The sequence below is a fragment of the Halichoerus grypus genome, chromosome 5 (genome assembly GCF_964656455.1).
Source record: "Halichoerus grypus chromosome 5, mHalGry1.hap1.1, whole genome shotgun sequence".
Taxonomy (NCBI): Eukaryota; Metazoa; Chordata; class Mammalia; order Carnivora; family Phocidae; genus Halichoerus; species Halichoerus grypus.
Window position 1 is genome coordinate 182,571,712 of NC_135716.1, and position 23,656 is coordinate 182,595,367.

Genomic DNA, 23,656 nt, shown 5'->3' on the forward strand with positions numbered 1-23,656 from the left:
AGGTCTCACTTTTCTTCTCCTTTCCTTCCAGACTCCCTCCCTAGACTTGGCTGTTTTACTGCTTATTGACCAAGAAGCATTTAGTGCTCATTATAGGAAAATTCTATTACTAGACCTTTAGTGCTTCGGTATTAGGTGCTATCTATATAAATCTAATTAATTAGATAATTAATAGCATCTTCCAGCCTCCTTCTAACTGGTGTACACAGGATTCCTGGGAAGTGCTCCTAATTCCATCTTGAGCTTTGCGTGTCCCTGGCTTCCAGGGAAGGTTGCATGTTTCCCAGGGGAGGAGCAATGCATTATTGGGATTGCTGAACTTTGCAGCCTGCCCCCTGTGCCCTGCTCCACTCTGCATTCTGCACTGTTGGAGCAGCGTGCAGTTTTCGCACACTGCCTGCCACTGGGAGGCTAAGTCCGGTGCAGGAGGGCAATCCAGGAACGCACCTGACTGAATCACCTGAGCGGTGCTCACCAACACAGGGAGGCTTTGCCTAGCGCCTGGCTCTCCTGGGTGGCTCAGAAATCTTGGAGATGGGAGGTGGGGGGCGGGAATAGTGAAATTATGTGTTGGGCCACCTTCGAACCCCACACCCACACAGCGGGACAGCATAAAAGCTAAGATGACGAGCTTTGCAGTAAAATAACCCCGGGCTCAAGTTCCAGTTCCAACATCTGCTGTGCAATCTTGGACAGGCTGCGTACCCTCTCTGCATCTCGCTGCCCGGCAGAACAGCTGAAAGGATTTAAGAGCACAGCGCCAGGTCAGTTAGCCGATCCTGGGGATACACAAGACAGAAATGGAACAGAGCAAGCCCGGATCTCTTCCTTCACACACTCAGATACATCTGCCTCACTCTCGTTCATGCCACAAACGTGTACTGAGTGCAGCGTGTCCGGCACTGTTCCAGGCACTAGGGATACGCCCACGGGCACACCAGCACCTCGTGGTATTGTCACTTTGGGGGAGAGGAGGTCGGATCAAGAATAAATGAGTTACACAAATAAATAGATGAACTACATCGTGCGTCAGATGGCAGCAAGTGCTCCAGAGAAACAAAACGAGAAAAAAAAGAAAGGAGGTCTGGCTGAATGGGAGGGGTGTGGTTTTAAATAGTGTGTTCAGGGAAGACCTCGCAGAGGAAGTGACACAGAATCAAGGCCAGAAGGAGGAGCTGGAAGAACATTCTAGACCAAGGGAGGAGGCTCTTAATTCCAAGACTCCGAATTCACCTGGTGGGGTGGGGAGCGCGGCGTTCCCTAGGGCCTCCAAATGGTATTATTATAGTGCTGAGCACACAGCAAGTGCCAAATAAAGACGTCCTGAAGGGTGATTTTTCAAGCTGCCATTTCCAGAAGGTCCCAGTTGCTGATAATACAATATGGGCTGTTTAAACATTCAACACTCAACCCTGTCACGGTGCCGCCGCCGCCGCCCCGGAGGCCCCCAACCCTGGGAGCCTCCTTGTAGCACACCTCATTATGAAACAGGTGAGCGGGGCTCCCGGGACCTTGCCTGTAATTAGGGCAGTATCTGAGCAAGGGCTATATTTATAACCCCCAGCCATCAGCAAGCCACCGAGACAAGGAGCGGGTCCCTGGGCAGCTCCTAGGCCAACATCTATATGGGAACTGATTACAACAATTAATTTAATAGGGATTCCTCCACACAAACAATGTATCATTTTATTAGGAAACTCTATAAATGTCAGTGGTGCAATTCATTTTTATTAATTTTCTAAAATGAAATTAGCAGTGTCTGTGCAGTGGTACACAGAGGCTTCCGAGCCTTCTCCTTCAGCGGAGCATTGGCGTCATTAATTCCTTGGTACCAGGAGGCCGGTTTGTATGAACTCAGCAGTTAAGTGCACCAATTAATTTCAATACTAGAGATGGGGGGGGACCCCAAACTCAACTCAACAACTAATTTAGGAAGGTCCTTGAACAACCACAGCAACTTTTCCTCCTCCTGGGACGAGAAGCTTTCGAGTGTAAACACAGAGTGAATATTATAATACTAATAGGAAACGTTCTGTCTTCACCCTCTGCCTTGAGGAAAGAAATTCATCTTTCCAAAGCCTGGAGAGATTTTGGCAGATGTCTCCCGAAGTTGCAGCCTCCAGCGGGCCCCGGGGACTGGCCCTCGCAGACAAGAGGAGCGGGGACACCCGTGCACATCCACACCGAGCCTCATAGCATGCAAAGAAAGCCAGATCACAAATACGGTCTCACTCGACCCTCGTGATGGCCCAGTGAGGACAGGAGCATCGATGCCATTTCATACATGAAGAAAAACAGAGGGGCTTTTAATGAGGGGCAAAAATGACTTTCTAGAAGTCCCAAAGTGATTGAGGGGCAGGGCCAGGCCTCTAACCTGGATTTGCCGGTATCTGAGTCCCGCATTTCCTCTCAGCTGTGCGCATGCCCCTTTGTGCCTCGGGATGGGAAGTCTCCTGGCTCTATTTATACTCCAAAAAAGTCAAGTGAGTCAGGCATGACCGTGAGTGACATTCACTTCTCAACTGAAACCCAAACTCTGAAGGCTGAAACACAAGGCAAAATCCCCGCTTGAAATGTTCTGATCTGCAGTCAGAGGATGTTCTGAAACATAGCACGTGTCTGCGTATCTGAAATCAGATGTCTGGCCCAGGACGCATTCCAGAGAATCTCGCTCTCCAGCTAAAGAGAAGCTCTTTCCTTCCACTTAGATTCAAGGAGTGTTTCGCTGAGGAGTGAAGGGCGCACAGAGAAGTTGCAGGCTGCTCGAGGTGAGGGCACTGTTCAGAGTCGGGAAATAGTGCAGACACAGAAATCAGACAGACTTCCTCCCCCCACCCCCCCCAGAAACCAGGGCAGCGGTTCTCAAAGTGAGGCCCCAGGCTGGCTGCGTGCTGTCACCTAGGAACCTGTTAGAAATAACAGGGGACCAGGCCCCACCCCAGGACCACTGAATCGGAGACTCTGGGGCTGGGGCCCCGGCATGTGTATTTTAGCAAGCCCTCCAGTGGATCCTGGTGCCTGCTCAAGTTTGGGAATGTCTGCCCTGGAATAAGATGCCCCCAGAAGAAAGGAGAGCTGAGTGTGCCAGGCTTTCCACAGCGGGAGACATGGCTGTGCTCACCAATAGTGGACTGCGCCACCATTCACTCATCACTCCGCCCCGCCCAGGCTCCACGGAACAATGTCGTTCCTGGCCCCGTTCTTACTGGGCTTGGCCACAGGAACGGCTTTGGCTAATGGATTTGTGAGCAGGTGCAACATAGGATGCCACATCCAGCAGGGATCCTCATTACGCCTACACGGATTGCTTTAGGCTTTTAAGCTCCTGCCATGCTCCATGACTATACGTCCCACACCGTGGGTGCTTCCTCAGCCTGGGTCCTAGAACAAAAAGACACATGGAGCAGTCCTAAACCCAACCAAAGCCACAGTGAACCCACTGACCCGTGAGCAGGGGGGAAAAACGTCTGCTGTTCCAAGTCACTAAGTTTGGAGATTGTTTCTTAGAAAGCATGATCGCAGCAGAAGCTGACTAATGCAAACCACTTGATTTTATAGCAAAGGAAATCACGGCCCCAGAAGGCTGAGGAGCTGAGAACATTCTGCAGAGGGATTCAAGCCAAAAGGTAAAAAAAAAAAAAAAATCAGTGCCAACCTCTAGCCTGACCTGTGGAGATGTGAATCTCAGAACTAAACTTTCTCCTCAATATCCACCGACCTCCTCCAAAATGGACATTTTTGTCCTCGTCGAAATGATGCTAACCAGTAAAAACTGAAGCCTAATAAAGTAATAGTCCAAAGTACCATCCAGAATGAATAAACATTCTAGAGGGTAAGACCCTCTTTCCTCCATGGCTCAGAAAGAGTAGAGGTCAAGGAACTGGCCAAGGGGGCAGAGGACACACCCCCGCCCCTTCCCCTGGAGAATTTGGTGCTTCCACCCCAAGATCCACCGCCCGGTCACCGTGAGAGCCACACTCCGGCCGACGCGCATCACACCGACGAGTGTGTGCCCTGGCACCGCTAATGGAAAGGTGGTGGCAACTGCTGGCCACGGATCTCCGAAGCTCTAAATTGCAACATACCAAAAATAAAACCGGAGGGCAGGGGAGGAAAGAGGAGGCTGCCTTTTCAATACACCCTAAGCCCCAACTTCACCGTCGTTCACACAGCAGTATCTGTGTGGTAGAACACCAGGCGGCCGCATCTTCACCGATTCCCTGGCCCTGAGTGATGAGGGAAGGGCCGGGTCTGAGGCAGGTGGTAGGTTCAAGCTCATTCACTGCATAATAATAAACTGCAATCCTAGCCCCTGCTTCTGATTTGGGAGATCTTCTCAGCACCACCAAGAATGACTCAACTTTCAGTTCGTAAAGCACGTTGAGGTGAACGTGGACAATTAAGGTAGTTTCCTGTTTAAAGAGTGAGTTTCTAGAGAACACTGGTGGCTGGTGGGCACTTTCCCAAAATAAACCTCCCCTGATGTTCCCACCTGCCAAGGCTTTCAAAGCAGCCGGCTGGCTGGGGGACCCAGCCTTAAGCCATCCCGTTAAAAGTCCCAATTCATGTGATGGCAGCTACACTGTTTTTAAGCTGATTGTGGTCACGGCCACGATCTTAGGTCAACTAATGAGACCCCAGTGTCGCACGCTATCAAACACAACATGGTATGTTCAACTTGCCCATGAATTGATTGGCCAAACCAGGTAATCAATGAAAATGAATCCATTTACCGTACATAGTTGAAAAGCTGCAAGATCTGGGACATTACCTTGTCTTAGGGGATGTGGTTAGCCATTCTTCGTGTTTCTCAAATGTTATTAAATAAGCTGCAATTTCCTGAAACAGAAGAATAAAAAAATAATAACAACAATTAGCTCACGTCGGCTCCTGAGAGGTAAGAAAGTTCTTGTTGTTTCCCAGCTGCCGCCTCCCTGGCAAGTCTGGACCCCCATCTCTGCTGGAAAATGCTTGACTTGGAGGGTGCTTCTATTTTGATTTTGTTAAGCCCTTTCCATTCAGCCTGCCATACAATAATAATCAAAGCACTGGATTTCAAAAGATGAGTCGGTGGCAAGGACAAAGCTATTTCTCTGTGGGAGGAAAACATCAGACACCATTTCAGATACTAAATGTCATTAATTTGAAGGAGGGACGAATACATGCCAACAACAGGTCTGCACTCATGCAAGGTCATCATTGGGAAGTTCCGTCCGTCTTCTCCTGAAGCTGGACTCATCTTACATCATTGTCACAAGAGATGTCACATTCCCTCAGCCTGATTCCCACCCCCCTGAGCCAAGTCGCACAAAGATTAAAAAGAAAAGATAAAGCCATATTCCAGAGCAAGAGAGAGAGAGAGGTTAACCTTTCCTTCTACTGATAACTTAATCTATTGAGCGGCGCTTCAGAAAGAAGAGCAATGTCAGCAGAGTTTAAGGCAAAGATGGAGAAAATGTGGGCACCTGAAGGTAAATTAAATATTTATAAACACAACAACATCACTGCAGATAGAATTACTGATTTATTAATAATTTCCATAAAAAGCCAGTGGGTGACATCAATATAAGTCATTGCTCCAGCTCTGGGGCATGATATGGCCCATTACTCCCAGCTCCAAACGGATCTGCTAACATGAAATTGGCAGGGATTGGGAGTTAAATTAAGGATGGACTAGTACACATTTCCCTTGATCTTGGTGATGATACAAGACGGAGCTGCTGCCCTTGACTATCAAAACATGCAGAGAGGGGGCCTCCATCTCAACTTTCTCTGCAGCTGAGGTTCCCAGAGGGCTCGTGGTGAACAGCAGCCTATCCGCCCCGAGGCTCAAAGCCTTCCTCTGCACTGAGCCTCCTCTGGGCCTGGACATAACGGAGCTGACACCTGTGACCCGAGATGCTAAACCTGCCCTTGAAGAAAAAGAGGAGACTCTCACCAAAAGCAGGTTAGCAGAGCAGGTTAAAGTAGAAAACGCCACCCACACCATGCAGTCTGAAGGCCACAGGCTCAGGTGGAGATCAGGGTCTCTTATCATCATGGACATCAGCCACCACCACCAGGCGGCCAGCGACCAGTAACCCAGAGCCCGCACCGCCTCATTCTGGAAGCCCGCATCTTTCACCAAGAACCTGGCAAGCAGAAACCTGGGGCCCAAATTACACAGATTCCTGTCACTGAGTGCAGCTAAAGAAGAGGATCGACCAGCACCCTGTTCTCTCTCATCCCTGAGCCTTTTCTGTTCCATACTCGATTTCTTCTCCTTAGAAAACGCCTTCCCTGAGGCCTCACCGTAGCCAGACACCCCCTGCTTCGGCTGGCCCTCCTAACTATCCATGGCGGGGTCGGCTGCCCATCCTGTGTGCTCCCATGGCACCACACCATCCATTCCCTATGATTTATCACTTTGCGGCGTTCTAATTGCTTGTTTACTTGGATAGCATCCCCCACTGGATCATAAGCTCCTCAAGGGCGAGGAATATGTCATCACTGATGTATCCCCAGGACCTAACAGTGTCCTGACAGGCGTCTGTTAGGCAGATGGATGGAGGGGTGGGTAGAGGGGAGGGGCTGAGGAAGAGTGGGTGTGAGAGAAACAAATGCACAGGTAGGAGTAAGTCCGTGTGTCCGTGTGCACGTGTTCTGAGGCTGTTGTGTGTTTGTATAGGCTTATTATTAGGTGAAGTCATAGCTTAAAAGCCGTGAAATGCAGCAGTTCCTAAAGGAAACCCTTACCAGTACTTTACTGAACTCCACACCACTGTAGCAAGGTGATGTAGCATCACGGTTAAGAGCACAAGCTTCAGAAGCAAACAGACCTGGCTTGGGGTGCTGGCTCTGCCACTCGTTAGCTGTCTGATCTTGAGCACATTGCTCACCCTGTAGAAACCTCCGTTTTCTATGAAACTGAGATAGGACCACCTCATGGGGCTCTTAAAAGGAGCAACAAGTCTTAATACTCCGACCGGCACACAGCAATGCCCCCCTACCTGGCCACAGCTAGTGCTATGCTCATTATGAGGTCCACATGATGGGAGCTGCCATCTGGAGGCTCCTGATGAGGTAGCAGGTACCAAAATGGTGCAGCTCAGAAGCTGCCAGTGCTGCTGGACTTACCTCCGTCCATCCCCACCTTCCATCCCTCTCCATCCCTGTCCCCCATGCCCACAGCGAATGGTAACATCACAGGGACTATTCAGAGTTAGTTGGAGTTGATCCTTCCATGTAACTATTGATGCCCATTTGGCTTCACAAAACATGGAGAGCAGGCTGTGGCTGGAGTCGGGGAGTGGATAAATTGAGCCACTTATGTGTGTCAACCCGTCTACCTGAATTTCAGGAAACCTGCCATCCAGAACAATAGTCTGTGCCAACCGGAACCCCTCGGATCCCCGTCCTTACCCAGGATCATGCCGAGAGCTAAGTGACCCCTGCTGGCCCAGAAGGATGGGGGCACAGTACATCCCAGCCACCTCCAGACTTATCACAGTGTTCCGAAGACCCAGACACCCAAAGAAGACCTTCATGAACATCCCTCAGCCACTACTCACCCCAACCCAGCAGGGCCCCCTACTGTTACTGTCCTTCAAAGAAACAAACCCCCTGGACCACTTATTGCCTTCAATATTTACTCTACAAATATTTATTGAGCACCTACTGTGTGCCAGTCAGTAAACGAGACCACTTTGAAGCCCGCTCTTAAAGTAGGTGTGGTCAAGTAGGTGATAGAAACAACATGATAGAGCAGCGTAAGCACCATTACAGGGTCACCTGCCCAGTCAAGTCTGTAGGCACACCCAGTGGGTCATCCCAGGTCTACTGAGCTGTTGTATGAGCAAGCAAAGCCACAGGAAGTCACACTGACTTATAAGCCTAACCTTTGAGCACTGGCCACTGCTTCCTCCACCCCCAAGGTAACAATACCTCCCACACAATGCCCCTTGGTGAAGCACTCATCCCCACTTAAGAGCAGGCTTACTGAGCAAAAGAAACTGAATGTCCAGACCCAGGCACTTGCCTCTGTGGTGCTCAAGTTGCTTGCCTGGCTTCCAGATGGACTAGGCATGTCTGAGTCACTTGTCCACTCCCAGGCCCATGCTACCCAGTCCACACAGCCCATTTCCCTGATGCAGGTCTTGGTCCACCTCATCATCAGATGGGCAGACCATGGGCCAGACCGCCCACTTCCCAAAGCTAAGGAATATATTGGGAAAATGGATATGCACATGCCAAAGAACCAAACAGAATAATAGATGCTAAATAGTGTAGAGCAAAGTAAGGACCATCAAAATTCAGCATAAGGAGAGTCAGCTGGGCCAGGAAAGGGGATGGCTTTTAGGGGAACAGAGACCTCATCATCTGAGTCATCATTACTATCATCACAATGGCTAACATTAGTAGAATGATGTCTAAGGCCAAGTACTGGTCTCGGACTTTATGAGGGATAATCCCACTTAATCTTCACAGCAAACTATGAAGCAGGAACCATGCCCATTTTATGGGTGGGAAAACTGAGACACAGAGCAGTTAGGTAGCTTGCCCAAGGTCACATGGCTAGTCTCTGTGGAACTAGAACCCAAATCAATGTGGAATGGTTCCAGAGTCTACACTCTCCACTACTGTTCTGAATTTATGATGTGATCAGAAGGAGAAAAGGAAAACAGCATGTGGAGAGTCATGTTTTCTCCAGCACAGGTCTCCCCACTGACCCAGAGGCACTTCACTGCCCCACCACCTTTCGGGGGATGAAGGGAAGCCAGGCTGAGCATCCATCACTGGGATTCTCTCCTTCTAGCAGGATCAAGTTCATTTTCACCCAGAAGCCCTTGTATGATTCATGGGACCATCTACACTTCAGGAACAGAGAAAATCCCTTATATTCAGAAACCATTTACTTAAAATATCTTACAACGCGGAGAAAAACAACAAACAAAAAGAGAGTTAGTCAAGCTGAAGAAGGGAAAGAGGTTTAAAAAAAAGAAAGAAAAAAAAAGATCTTCAGCCCAACTGTCTGGCCTTTCCCTCTTTCCCCAAAGCTCCACCAACCCAGGGCTCTGAGGAAGGCAAATGGAAAGAGATCTGGTCTATCTCATTTTTACAGAGCAGGAAACTAAGGCACAGAGAAGAGAAGGGACTTACCCAAGGTCAGCATTTTTGGCTGACCCACGCTGGGAAGCAGGGCTCCTGACTCACAGTGCATGCATGATCTTGTTGGCTCTCAAACTCAAGTCTGGCCCAGGAAATTCATGGGATGCTCAAACAAGAAGAGAGCTTGCCCCAAAGAAGTGAAAATGGCAACTCAAACAAAATCATGTATGCGAATGTTCGCAGCAGCATTATTCACAATCGCCAAAAGGTGGAAGCACCCCAATGTCAATCACAATATAGACGGATACAGGAAATGTACTACATCCACACAGCAGAAGGGGGTTGAGCCATAAAAAGGAATAAAGTTCTGATACATGGACGAACCTTGAAAACATGCCGAGTGAAAGAAGCCAGAAAACAAGGCCACATATTGTAGGATTCCATTGATAGGAAATGTCCAGAACAGGCAAATCCATAGAGATGGAAGGTAGATTGGTGGTTTCCAGGGGCTGGGGGGGGGGGCGATGGGGAGTGACTGCTGATGGGTATGTGGTTTCCTTTTGGTGGGATAAAATTGGAACTAAATCATGGTAAAAGTTACCCCGAATTGTGAATGTACTAAGTGCCACTAGTAATAAAAAAGAACAAGAAGAGAGGGTAGACATCCAGCTAGGTGTGACACTGGGGTGCAGAAAATGCCAGCCCCCCTGCCTATAAAGTTGGACTTGAACCCAAAGAGCTACACCCCATGCCCACAGGCCTCCTCCAGCTCCCTGGCTCTCTTGGTATCTCTTTCTTCTTGGACCCTAAATACTGCAGCAATGCTGAGAAGAATGACCCGACTGTCAAGATGAAGGAATTCGCTGCAGGCTCCAAAGCAAAGACTGTCCAGCTTGCAGATTTTAAATGTTCACTTTGTCCTTTGGACGTTCAAATAGAAAAACTGCTGCCAAGGTATCATGTCTGTGTGTGGCAGGGGCTCTGGGAACGAAATGTAGTGGAGTCCCACAGGCCCCTGTATCTGCTTGGCACCAGGTTCGGTCCCTGCAGACCAGGGAGTTGGGTGGGCCCCTCCCCAAAGCACTGACCCAGCCCCATCCAGGAGGGCAGAGGGGGGCGGGACCAGGGGGCAGCACGGCTCCCCGCTTGGCGCCACTGTCTTGTTACACCCTGTGTCGTCATGAATCTCCACCATCCAAAGGCATCACCACCTAATTGCCAGGTAAGGCTGGGCCTGTCTGCCCGCCCCCCCAGCTGATGGAGTCTGATGGAGGACTACAAAGCCCCTTTTGGTGGCAAGCAAGCTGTGGTCATCCACAGTGGCTGCCCTGAGAGTGGCTCTTTTTGTCCCTTCCCACCTCAGCCCCTATGCGCTGATTCTGCCCGTGTCACCTGCCTGGCCCTGTTCATAGCCCACCTCCTCCAGGGAGTCTTCCCTGCTGCCTCACTCCAGGGAACTCCAGCTTCCGCAACCTTCTCAGTAATGGTTGCACCGCTCCTGGCCTCCCAGCACACAGTACCCTCTGCTGCTAGCATTTCTGTGCCTGCTGGTTCTCCCCGCCTAGTTTTGCAGCATCTGGGGAGGGTCTGAGTCTCTGAGTCTCGACACTGTAGAGCCCCCAACAATTCTGCATCTGGAGATGACAGGGGACCTAGCAAGGAGGAATGAAAGAATGCCCAGTTCTCTTCTAAAGGACACCAACAGGGGCGCCTGGGTGGCTCAGTCGTTAAGCATCTGCCTTCGGCTCAGGTCATGATCCCAGGTTCCTGAGATCGAGCCCCACATCGGGCTCCCTGCTCCGCAGGAAACCTGCTTCTCCCTCTCCCATTCCCCCTGCTTGTGTTCCCTCTCTCACTGTGTCTCTCTGTCAAATAAATAAAATCTTTAAAGGACACCAACAGAAAGAGCCCATGTCTGAGGCGAGTCCTGCTGCAGGTTGGGGGTCATGGAGGTGAACAGACAAGGGCGTGGTTGCCATCAAGGCTCCGTGCCCTGTGTGCAGAGGGGTCACGGTCTGCTCAGCACCGCACATCCGAAAGGCGGCAGCCAGCCAGCCCCCAGAGCAGCCGTGTCGGGTAGGAACAGAACGTCAGCCACAGACGCGAGCGAGCCACAGGTGTGATTTTCAAATTTCTAGAAGCTATGCTTTCAAAAAAGTAAAAACAAACAGGAAAGATTGATTTTAATCATACATTTTATCCATATATTTTATATTTTAACCCAGTAGATTCAAATGATTATCATTTTGTTAATTTACAGAAAGCAGCCACGAGCTATTTTGCATTCTTTTTCGTACTAAGTTCTCAAACCTCAGTGTGTATTTTGACCACAGCCCAGCTCAGTTTGGAACAACCATATTACAAGTGCTCAACAGCCACGTGCACCTGCCACACCGGACAGGCAGCCCTAGACACAGACATCAGAGGAATCTGCAAAAAACAAGATGCCTTCTAAAGCCAAGCCCTCTGCATCCAGAGGACTGACGGGGAGCCCGGGGGCAGGGGGGAATGCAGACGTGGCCACAGCAAACACAGCAAACACTTCCCCTGAAGCGGGGCTCCTGCCGCACTGTCCACCTCCGAGGTGAGGAGCCGCGTCCTGCCTCTGGTGTGTGGGGAAGCTGCATCTGTTTGGGAGAGGATGCGGGATTCTCGGAGGGGCTGAATTCACCCCCATCCCTCAGCCTGAGCTCACTGTCACTTCCATTCCCTCCCCAGAAGGAGCCTCCCACTGCAGACACCCCATCGAATCATCCAGCCCCAAGAAACTGGCTTCACCTTCAACAATTTCACCTGGATCAGCCCTCAGAAAAAGGGCAGGAGTCCTTCCCAGGTTTCCCTAGAACAGTCCATCTCCGATCTGGCTTCAAGGCATGGGTCCAATGTCAGGGAGAGAGTAGGGTCAGTCTCGAGGGGTCTTTATTGCTTATTGGGACAAATTAAATAGACAAAAACAAAAAACTATATAGAGGTATGTTTTGTTTTTATACTCCTGAGTCCAAGTAATAAAAATATCTGGGGTCTATACAATCTCAGATATTTTGCACACCAAAAAAATGAATCTTCAACCAAGGGATAATTTTTAAAGTTTGTTTTTTATGAGAGTTCTGCACAAGGGTTTTATCTATAAAGGACCAAAGCGGGGGGGCGGGGGGAGGGGAAGCCAGGACTCTCCTAGCAGCTGGCCCCAGCATCTGCTGGAGCCACAAAATGCAATTATATTACTCCCAAACGAGAAGTAAAAATATCTTGTTTCCAATACTCTTGGTTTTAAGACTCATACTTAATGTCCTCTGGGTATTTCAATGGTGCCAGATCTCTGTGTTATGTACTTTATTAGGGATGTGTGAATGTCATATTAATGACTTTTAACCAACATGTTTATAGTGGAAGCACATTTTCCCAGAACCCACCACTCACTGCACTTTACAAAAAATAATTGGCCTTCATTTAAATAAATAACCATTCCATAACCCTCTCCCAGGGGCATCTCTCACCTGCAGGGCACCCCATGCATAAAGCTAGTGTCTCCTCCTCCATGATAAATATCCTGACCCTGGGGCCAATAGTGAGTGCAATGTCCCTTCTCTGTATATTTCTGTCCCCATCCACTGATGTACTTCCCAAGCACCCAGCTGGCCAAGCCAACACCCTCTACAGGATGTTCTGGGTCCCCACCCACAGATTAAAAACAGCACCCCAAATCATGCTTTCAAAATGACCAGCTCTTGTTGTCAACAACTAGAATCGAGAATAATGGTTTCTATTTTTTTATTTATATGAGTGGTAGCATAGCTCTATGCTGACAATTTATGAGAATGGTGGTGATTAAGATCTCAGGGATCCAAGGGTATCTGGAGGACTTCCTACAAAATGGTAAGTAGCAATTCAGGATAAATTCCTAACAGCCCAAACTTCTGCAATAAAGCCTGGCCCAGTTGGCTATCTTTTTCAGATGTGGTAAAGCATTGTCATGACCATCAAAGTGCCAATCCGAGCAGAAACAATGAACCATCATAAAAACGTTCAGAGAGAGATTCGGTGAAGAAGCAATCCACCCAGTCTTTCATTCATCTCATTATCCACTCATTGGTTCAATCATCTGATGAATTATTGAGCACCTACTATACACCAGGCACTTTGCAAGGCCCTAATGATGCAGACATGTGAGTAACGGTCCTGGGAAATACAGCTGGGAAGACAGACGGGGCTGCAGGATCCAGGGCTCTTGTGTCAACTACACAACAGATGATGATGCCAAACTAGCAGCCCAGATCATGTGTCCGTGCTAAGCAGAAAAGTGAAAGTCTCACCAAGGAGCTAACATTTAAACTGGGTCTTGAAGAATGAGTAGGAGGTTGCCAGGCTGACAAATGGTAAAGGCATGAGGGAAAGGAAACTGCAAGTGCAAAAGCAGGAAGGTGAGAGCAGCAAATGTGTTTGGGGAACTTTGAGCAGTGGGAAGTAGGCAGAGTCCGTAGGGAACGGGGAATGACAGAACCCAAAGCTGGGAGGGTAGGGAGGCACCAGACTGGAGAGGAATTAAACTGACCAGTGAATGGAGTTTTATCCGCAAGAGCCAGGGGAGTCATTGAGAGCTCTCATGTGGAGGGGAGATACAAGAAAAGCTGTGCTTTAGAAATAGCACTCTGATGGTGTGACGGGGGAGAGGGACCACAGCCCAGGAAGGACAGGGTGGGATCCTGAACTACAGTGTGTGAGTGGGAAAGTGGAACAGAGTTGAATTTTTTCAAAAGTGAAGTAAATAGACTTGAAAGCCAATTGGCTGGAGCAAACAAGGCAGTGAGGGCATCTCCAAAGCAAAGGAAGCTCAGGGTGCTGAATGTACCCAGAGATGTGCTGGTTTGGTACACACTGTGTTTGCTCCCCTTTGGTGTATTTGCCAACATTTAAGGATTGGGAGATGGGCATTTCCAGCTTTTCTTGAAAACTAAGATCTGGCAATTTTGGACCCAAGTTCCTGCAGAGCATCCACTGGATGGAGCTGAGAAGCAGCTGCCCCTCTGGATGGGCATGAGCTCTCAGATGGCCACCTTCCCCACCTGGCTGGCTTGCTTCACTCACACCTACTTGGACACTGTAGGCACATGACTTTGGGGCTCCCACTCTGATGTTTCTGGCATTGAAAACAAAGTGGATTATAAGACATAAACCATATAGGTTATCCAGAAAGAAAATACATTTTGAGCAAAAGATTTTAGAAGAAAATATGTTAGGGGCACCTGGGTGGCTCAGTCAGTTGAGCATCTGACTCTTAGTTACAGCTCAGATCATGATCTTAAGGTTGTGGGTTTGAGCCCCACATCAGGCCCCACACTCAGTGCAGAGTCTGCTTGAGACTCTCTCTTGCTCGCCCTCTCCCCTCCTGCTCATGCCCTCCTTCTCTCTCTCTCTCTCAAATAAATAAATAAATCTTAAAAAAAAAAAAAAAAAAAAAAACAAGAAGAAGAAGAAGAGAGATATGTTAGCCAGAGTAATCACTGCCCTTAATACAATGGTTGCCGATTAATCTGAACCTAAGATTGCCCCACCTTCCATTTCAATATTGTGCCAGTAGTCAATGATTATTTTTTAGCTCCAATTTCACCCTTATTTGTCCTACTTTGTGACACTGATGATAGGCCCTGTAGACATTTCTCCTGGGCCATCCTAGCAAAATCCTAAGCTTCATCAACAGAGAGCAATGAAGTCACCCTGCAAGATGATAGTGGCAAGAAGACGTCTCCTTTCTGGTTTCCGTCCTCTATCACTATTACTATCCTCATCACTATTATTCAGAGCGGGACCCAGTGGCCATGCACATGAGCTCCAGCACCACCCCACAGCACACTCCCTCCCTGACAGGCTGCAGCTCTGGTCTTCCCAATGCCCTCAAGCAACAACAAGTCACCTCTGCAGACCAACTGCAGCCCATACCCTTTGGCAGCCAGCATGTTCCTGAGTTGGCCAGGTGCTCTGAAGAGGTCTGAATTTCAGCCCAAGGGGTGGAAGGAACTCTTCTAGTCCTTAGATTATTTATGGTCTACTCTTCTTCAACCTACAGGTAGTAGCTGCTCTTCCAGTGGTAGCTGGTACTTCTAGAACCCTCAGAATTCTCTTTATCCCTATTGGTAGTCAACCACCCTTTACTATTTAACAATTCTTTATACTAAATTTTCTCTGTTCAAATAATCAGTATGGTTTCTGTGTCCTGAATGGACCCTGACTGATAAGAATCAGCCACAGTCCTGAGGATACTGATACCCTCACTGCTGTGTCATCCTAGAAAAATGCTAAAAAGCAGAGGGTAATGAAAAGACACCTAAAGCAGAAGAAGCATGTTTTGGGGGAAGTGTCCGAGTTACCCCAGTGAGGACTCTGTATTAACTTTCCCAGATGCCAGTCACACACTAGGTAGTTTGAAAGTCATTGGAATGATGTGTACCCTTAATTTGTGAGATCTAATCTGCCTTTGGGGGGAGATAAAAAAGCATTTCTTGTAGAGTAGAAAAATGTCACTCCATCTCCCTCTGCCTTCGTGATTTGGGTCAAATGACTTGACATTTCCTCACCCGAGCTACGGAATAACACACTGTAGTACATGGGGTAATATATGCAGATTCTAGGCACACAGTAGATCGCTGGGCTGAAGTTTTTAATCAGTTATGTTGAGGTATAATTTACATACAATAAAATATAACTCATTTATTTATTCATTCATTCATTTTGGTGGAAATTCCTTCTGATGTTTTTCTATGTCAATGTACTTTATTTTTTTTTAATTTTATTTATTTATTTGAGAGAGAGCGCACATGTGCACACAAGTGGTGGGGGAGGGGAAGAGGGAATTTCAAGCCCACCCTGTGCTGAGCACAGAGCCCCAGCACAGGGCTCAATCTCACGACCCTGAGATCACGAACTGAGCCAAAATCATGAGTCGGATGCTTAACCTACTGAGTCACCCAAGTGCCCCAATGTACTTTATTTTTTTCATTGAATACAATGTTATATTAGTTTCAGGTGTACAATATAGAAATTCAACATTTATATACATTATGCAATGCTCACCATGGTAAGTATAGTTACCACCTGTCATCTGTAAAGTTATTACAGTATTATTGACTATATTCTCTATACTGTACATTTCATCCCTGTGACTTATTTATTTCATAACTGGAAGTCTGTACCTCTTCATCCCCTTCACCTATTTTGTCCATCCCATCCACACCTCTCCCCTCTGGCAACTGTCAGTATGTTCTCTGTTGAGTATGTTTCTGATTTTTGTTTGTTTGTTCATTGGTTTTGTTTTTTAGATTCCATATATAAGTGTAATCATATAGAATTTGTCTCTGTCTGACTTATTTCACTTAGTATAGTAACCTCTAGGTCTATCCATGTTGTTGTAAATGGTAAGATTTCATTCTTTTTTAGGCTGAGTAATATTCCATTGTGTATATATACCACTTCTTCATTCATCTATTGATGGACACTTAGGTTGTTTCCATATCTGGACTATTATAAATAGTGCTGTGATAAACATAGGGGTGCATAAATCTTTTCTAAGCAGTCTTTTCATTTTCCTCAGGTAAATACGCAGAAGTGGAATTGCTGGATCGTAGGGTACTTCTATTTTTAACTTTTTAAGGAAACTCCATACCACTCTCCACACTGGCTGCACCAATTTTCATTCTCACCAACAGTGCAGGAGGGTTCTCTTCTCTCCACATCTTCGCCAACATTTGTTATTTCATTTCTTTTTGATACTAGCCATTCTGACCGGTGTAAGGTAACATCTCGTTGCAGATTTGATTTGTATTTCCCTGATGCCGAGTGATGTTGAGCATCTTTTCATTTGACTGTTGGCCATGGGTATTATGTTTTCTTTGAAAAAGTCTATTCAGGTCCTCCGCCTATTTCATGATCAGACTGTTCTAATTCATTTTAAATATACAGTTCAATGAATGTTAACAAATATATTATGTATCTATCACCACATTTAAGATATAAAATGTTTCCAGCACCATGAAAAGTTCCTTCATACCCCTTTTCAGTCAATCTCCATCATACCTCCAGCCTCAAGCAGCCATTGACCTCCTTTCTGTCCTTGCAGATTAGTTTTGTCCGCTCTAGAATTTTATATAAATGAAACCATACAGTATGTATTCTTTTTGTGTCTGGCTTCTTTCATTTGAGATAATGTTTCTGAGATTGATCCATGTCTTTGTGTAGTAATCCCATTCCCCTTTATCGCAAAGTGTTATTCCATTGTAAAGATTTGTCACAATTTGCCTATTCATTCAAATGTTGACAGACATTTGTGTTGTCCAGTTGTGAGCTGTTAACGAATAAAAATTCATAAGGAATTAACATTCATTCACAAGTCTTTGTGTGAGAGTGTGTCTTCATTTCTCTTTGGTAAAAACCTAGGGCATGGAATCACTTGGTTGTATAGTAAGTATGTACTTAACTTTATATGAAACTGTCAAACTGCTTTCCAAAGTGGTTTCACTATTTTATCTCCATCAGGAATGTATATGAATTAAAGTTGCTCCACATCTTTGTCAACACTTGGCACTATCAAGCTTCTCTATTTCAGCCATTGTAGTGGGTATATAATTATCTCATTGCAGTTTCAGTTTGCTTTTCCCTAATAAATAATGATATGTAACATTTTTCCATGTGCTTATTGACCATTTATATATTTTCTTTTACAAAGCCTGTTTTAATTTTTGCCCAATTTTTAATACGGTTGTCTGTCTTTTTATTGATGAATTGTAATAGTTCATTTTGTATTTTGGATATGAGTCTTTCATAACGTTTATACTTTATGAGTGTTTTCTTCCCATCTCTGGCCTACTTTTTAATTTTCTTAAAGACATATTTCAAAGAGTAGAAGTTTTGTTGTTGTCTGTTTTTTGTTTTGAGAGAGAGAGTGCAAGGGGGTGGGCAGAGGGAGAGGGAGAGAGAGAGAGAATCTTAAGCAGGTTCCACACCCAGCACAGAGCCCAACATGGGGCTTGATCTCACGACCCTGAGATCATGACCTGAGCCAAAATCAAGAGTCTGACGCTCAACAAACTCAGCCACCCAGGAGCCCCAAATAGCAGAAGTTTTTAATTTTAAGTTAAGTTCAATTTATCGGTTTTTTTCTTTTCTTGATTAATTTAAGAAATCTGTGTCTACTCCAAGTTCTCTGCTTTCTTTTGGGAATGTTTAGACTGTATTTAGTGTAATTATCAATGTGGTTTAGTTTAAATTTACATACTATTTGTTTTCTGATTGTTCCATTTGTTCTTTGCTCCTCTTTCCTCTTTTTTTTTTTTTTCTTGGCCTTCTGTTGGATTAACTGATTCTTTTTTATTTTTAGTATTCCATTTATCTCCACTATTGGCTTACTAGGTTTGCCTCTGTTTCATTTGTGGTTGCTCTAAGATTTACATTATGCATCTTTAACTTAACAGAACATACCTTCAAATAATACTAGACCACCCATGTGTATTGCAAAGATTTAAACAGTATACTTCCACTTTGCCCCTTCTTTCATTCCTGGTATTGTCTGTTGTCATATACTTTACTTCTAGGTATGTTCTAGACCCGCAATGTAGTGATTTAAACAATTGATTATCTTTTAAAGAAATAAAAAATGAAGGAAAATATCTTAAATTTACCTACACATTTACCATCTTTAGCACTCCTCATTGTTTTGTATAGCTCCAAGTTTTCATCTGGTGTCATCCTTCACACAAACTTTTAACATTTCTTATAGTGCAGGTCTCCAAGCCACGAATTCTCTGATGTGCCTGTGTCCGTGTGTGTGTGTGTGTATGTGTGTGTGTGTGTGTGTGTCTATTGGAAAACATCTTTACTTCACTTACATTTTTTTTAAGGATAATTTCACTGAATATGGAATTCTAGGCTGACAGGTTTTTTTCTCTTCAGCACATAAGCGATTTTACTCCACTGTCTTCTGGCTTGCATGGTTTCTAATGTGAAATCTGCATAAATTCTTATCTTTGTTCTCTTATAATGTGTCTTCCCCCCCACCTCCTGCCAACCCTGCCTCTGGTTGACTTTAAGATTTCCTCTTTATCATTGATTTGAAGCAATTTGATTATGGTGTGCCTTGCTGTGGTTTTCTTTGTATTTATCTTGCTTGGGGTATGTTGAGTTTCTTGGATCACTAGGTTTATAATTTTCATCAAATTTGGAAAACTGTCAGCTATTATATCTTTAAATAAAGAATGTTAGGCTTTGCCCTGGCAGGCATTTGAGTTACTTGTAGATCAACCTGATCTTCTTAAGGCTTAATCTTTGTAAAGGTGGGTCTACAGTACTCTTATTCTAGGAATATTTTAGCCCTACTATTATTTTTTTTCCTTCTGTACTACATGTCCCATTTGTCCAATCTGGCTGGTCAGAATTTGAATGCCTCCCAGTCCTATGTGAGTTCTGGAAATTTTTCACCTCACAGTCCTAGATGCTTGTAGCCCAACCTTGGCAAATTTCAACAGTTCAATATCCAACAGATATTTCCAGAGGACCCATGCAGATTTCTGGAACACTTTCTCCACAAGGCTTTCTACTCTCTGACATTCTGCCTTCTGATATTTGGCCATACCGATTTCCCCAAATTCTGCTATCTGTCTCTTCAACTCAGCAAGATGACTGTACTCTGCTTGGGGTAACCTCCCTGAAACCAAACTTGAAATGCCTCTGAGCAGAAATACCAAGTGGTTGTAGGACTCATAATATCCTCTTGGAAACCAAAGTCCTACCCTGACTATTGCATAACATCTGAAAATATTATTCCACATGTTTTGTCCAGTTTTATATTGTTTATGGCAAAAGGACAAATCTGGTCCCAGTTATTCCATCATAGACAGCAGTAAAATCTTGCCATTAATTTTTAGATTTTTAGATTTTTGTTTTATTCTTTGAGAGGTCAGCAATCTGATGAATAAAGGACATAGCCAGGGCTAAAACTTTGAGGGTACCATTGTTGCCTCAGAGAGAAGTTATCCTGAAGTCTATGGGGACCCAGGCTTTCCCCAACATCAAAAAGTGGGAGGAAGAGATAATGTCCAGGGACAACTGAATACCGATTCTGCTTTAACAACACCCACCCTTCACTTCTACCCTTGGATGAAGATGTAGACGTGCTGATCTGATAGATTCAGTTGAAGAATCAGAAGAGCCTAAAAGAGCACAGATTGTTGTTATAAGTCCTTCCAGAATAGTGATATAAACCTGAATATAAAACAGAAGCAGTGTTGCAAGAATTTGGCTTCTTTTTCAACCTTGGCAGGATTCTATCTGCACAGAAAGTGTCAGTGACAGCCACACACTGCCAACTCCCATTAAGAACTAGGGACAAGGGACAAGCCATGTAAAAATATCCTGCATCTGCTGGTCTTTGTGTACCCACCTCCCTTTAAGATAAATTCCAAATCCCTAGCTATGAAAATCAGGAATTTATATCAGGGTGTGTGTGTGTGTGTGTGTGTGTGTGTGTTCTCTTCCTACCAATAGATAACCCCACCCACAATGCTAAAATCTACCTCTGCTCTAATATTAACCAATAGAGCCCTTTGGAAATGGGTCTTAAATCATTCAAGGAGGTCAGAAAAGGATTTGAAGTTAGCAACGATGGGGTTCTGGTACCAATAGGGACAGATTAGAGGTAGGCATTTCGACTTGCTCTTGGCCCTTCCTACCTCCAAGCAAAGCAAAGCCACTTAACTCTGAACAACTAAATTTCCTTGCAGAACAAACACCAACACTCATCCTAACCCCTCCCCCACCCCAAATCCAATAAAACTAATAAAAACAGAAGCAAACCCTCTTAAAATTAACACAACCAAGATACAAGCAGAAACCATCGATCAAAACCTCCTATCTTCCCTCACAGCCGACAGTTCCAGAGCAGCCCTAACACCCCATAATGGAATCCCATTATCTACAAAGGCAACTCGTTCCAGAAGAGAGCCACAAACAAAGAGAGAATCAAAGAAGGCAGGCAAAGGGGGAGACTCCCGTGTTTGCCTCTGCTCCCATAGGAGGGGTACAACACTCAAGCTTAGAGAGCCATTAGAACTACAGCAAGGAGGAAGTACTTGCCATAACTTACAGAACTGAAAATGAAATTAAGGAAGAGTCCAGTGGGGAAGAAAGACTTGAAAGCCTACTTCTTTCCATCTGTGCAAAAGCAAAACAAGCTCATTTCATGTAGGAAGAAAATTGAGTCAACAAATATCTGTCCTTAAATTCCAGAACTGCCTGAATTTGGAAAATACAGGGATTTCACTAAAGTAGGGAGCAAGTAAGATTAATTAGCAAATGCCTCAAATCCTTAATTCACACTTCAAACAAACAAGTTAATTGTGTAACTAACAGAGTGTGACTTGATTATAGGCCACTGGTGGCCATTAATAGATGAAAGGTGTTTGGATTTCAATAGTGTTTGGATTTCATAACCCGCCTTCATAAAAGAAGTTAAGCTTAGTCACCACCTCCATTTGCTAACACCTGTGATCATGAATCCCACATGGCAAGCAAGCACCCCAGCTTTGAGCTTTTGGAATTGAAGAGTAAACAGGAGAAGAATTCATGAATTTTCTAGACGTAATTGTTCTACTCTGCTTTGAAGAGCAGTTGAGTTTGGTCTCGGAAGACCTTAACATATGCATAAACACAGCCTTCCTAGCTGACACACAACTCAAAAGGACCACTGCTATGCTGCTTCAGCAGGAATCCTTTGGGAGAGCAGAACAGGACCAGGCTCCAACCTGCAGATAACACTGATCAATCGCGCAGATACCCTATTCCCAAAGACACAAACATAGGTCCGTATGAGGCCTTAATTAAAACTACAAATGGGAGATGCATCCAAAACCTGACCATTGATAGTCTGCATCGGTCTTCCCTTTGACAAGGTGGGCCCTATCCTCAGAATCTCAGATTACTTTAAAAGGAAAAAAGAGATCTTCCTCTTCTCTTGTTTCTTGATAATATCAAGGAGTAAGATGAGTGATAAGGAGCGCACAAGCATCATATTGTGTCATTTGAAGAGCAGCATAGGCTGCAGGGCAGAAAACACAGTCAATCAAATATATCTTCCTGAGAAGGCTGTGATGTGATGATGCATATAATGTCAAAACTTTTATTAAAAGGGAGCTTGCTTCTCAAAGGGTCACAATATGGTAATATCAATAGGAGGAGGACAGCATTGGCCTTTTTTTTCTGGTCATATAAAAAAGAAAAGGATTCCAGTGAAGGGAGGCCTTCCCTGTCCAATGTGATAACAGTTTATGAAGCATTCCCAGTGAGTCTACAGCCAGCTGCACCCCCCCCCCAGGGGAGCAGCCTTGATGCAATATCCTTATCTTCACTTGTTCAGCTCCATTAATTCCTTGGAAATCTGGGTCAGTCATTATGGGGGATAGAAACCATGGAGAAGACCTAGGCCTTCTCTTGAAAAAGCTTTTGATCTTGGAAGACTAGGCACCTAAACTAGAAAGTGGTATGAGACTCTGAGACCACTAAGATCCAAAGTGGGCCATGGGAAGTCCAGGAAGTCCAGGCCAAGTCAACACAAGCTGGTGGCATCAGAATAAGAAACCGACATGCCATTGCAAGGGAGAGTAAGGGGCTGCTGTCCTTGGTCCTGAACCAACCAGGGCAGCAATTTCTTGCTGCACGTCATAACCCATTAACCCACTAGTGAGTCCTTATATCAATCTAGGGTGGGAACTGATATTTCCTGAATGGAATGGAGTGGGGTGGGGTGGGGTGGGTTGGGGTGGGGTGGGGTGGGGTGAAGTAGAGTCGAATGGAATGGAAAATATCAGAGTACACCATGGGTAGCATTGTTTCTTGAAACTTCTGTTCAGATATTTCGTCACAGATTAATATATATGTGTGTGTTCTGGATCATGACATGAAACGTATTTCTGGATGTCAAGAACAAATGTTGGGACATCACTCTTCTAGGGTACAGTTGATTCTTTCCATCCTTGAACATGAAGACTCCTGTCCCCAGGAATTCTGATGGAAGTTGCAACTAAGAAGCAGTGGTAGAAGAGAATGCAGGATGAAAATCAAGAGAAACAAATAAATAGAAGACCACAACTACTAAGAGATTGTAAGGGAAGGGATGGGGAGAGACTTTTGATTTTTACATGAGTTACCCAAATTGCTGGGATTTTGCCCCTGCAAAGTTGAAGTAGGAGGCATGTCGCCCACCTCTACTCCCAACACTACAATCGTTTCAAAAAGAAGGTAGCTGCATGGCAAACCCAGGCAACACTAGCTGTTTTATTCTCAGTTCTTTCATCCTTTGGTCCTCGCATTCAATGAAGGGCTTTAACTCAGCCTTAAAGGCTTTACTATAAACTAGGAATAATGACTGTACCTTTGTCAGAATGTGGTGATGAGGATTAAATGGGTTAATTTATGCCAAGTACTTCAAACAACGCTGTATAAGGGTTAACTATTATCATCACTTTACTTTGATATAAGTTTAGGTGGCAAACTCAAAGATTTCATATTACACAGCCATTAAAAACATGCA

General features: G+C 45.4%; 1 protein-coding gene across 12 annotated transcripts in view; it reads right to left on the reverse strand.

Moving 5' to 3' along the window:
* CAMTA1 (calmodulin binding transcription activator 1) overlaps window positions 1-23,656 on the reverse strand; it is an 843,552-nt gene that overhangs the window by 551,716 nt on the left and 268,180 nt on the right. For all 12 annotated transcript variants that reach the window (XM_078073844.1, XM_036064530.2, XM_036064529.2 and 9 more), the window contains one exon: window positions 4,772-4,839. In XM_078073844.1, the coding sequence (XP_077929970.1) occupies window positions 4,772-4,839 (68 nt within the window). The remainder of the gene's footprint in view (window positions 1-4,771; window positions 4,840-23,656) is intronic.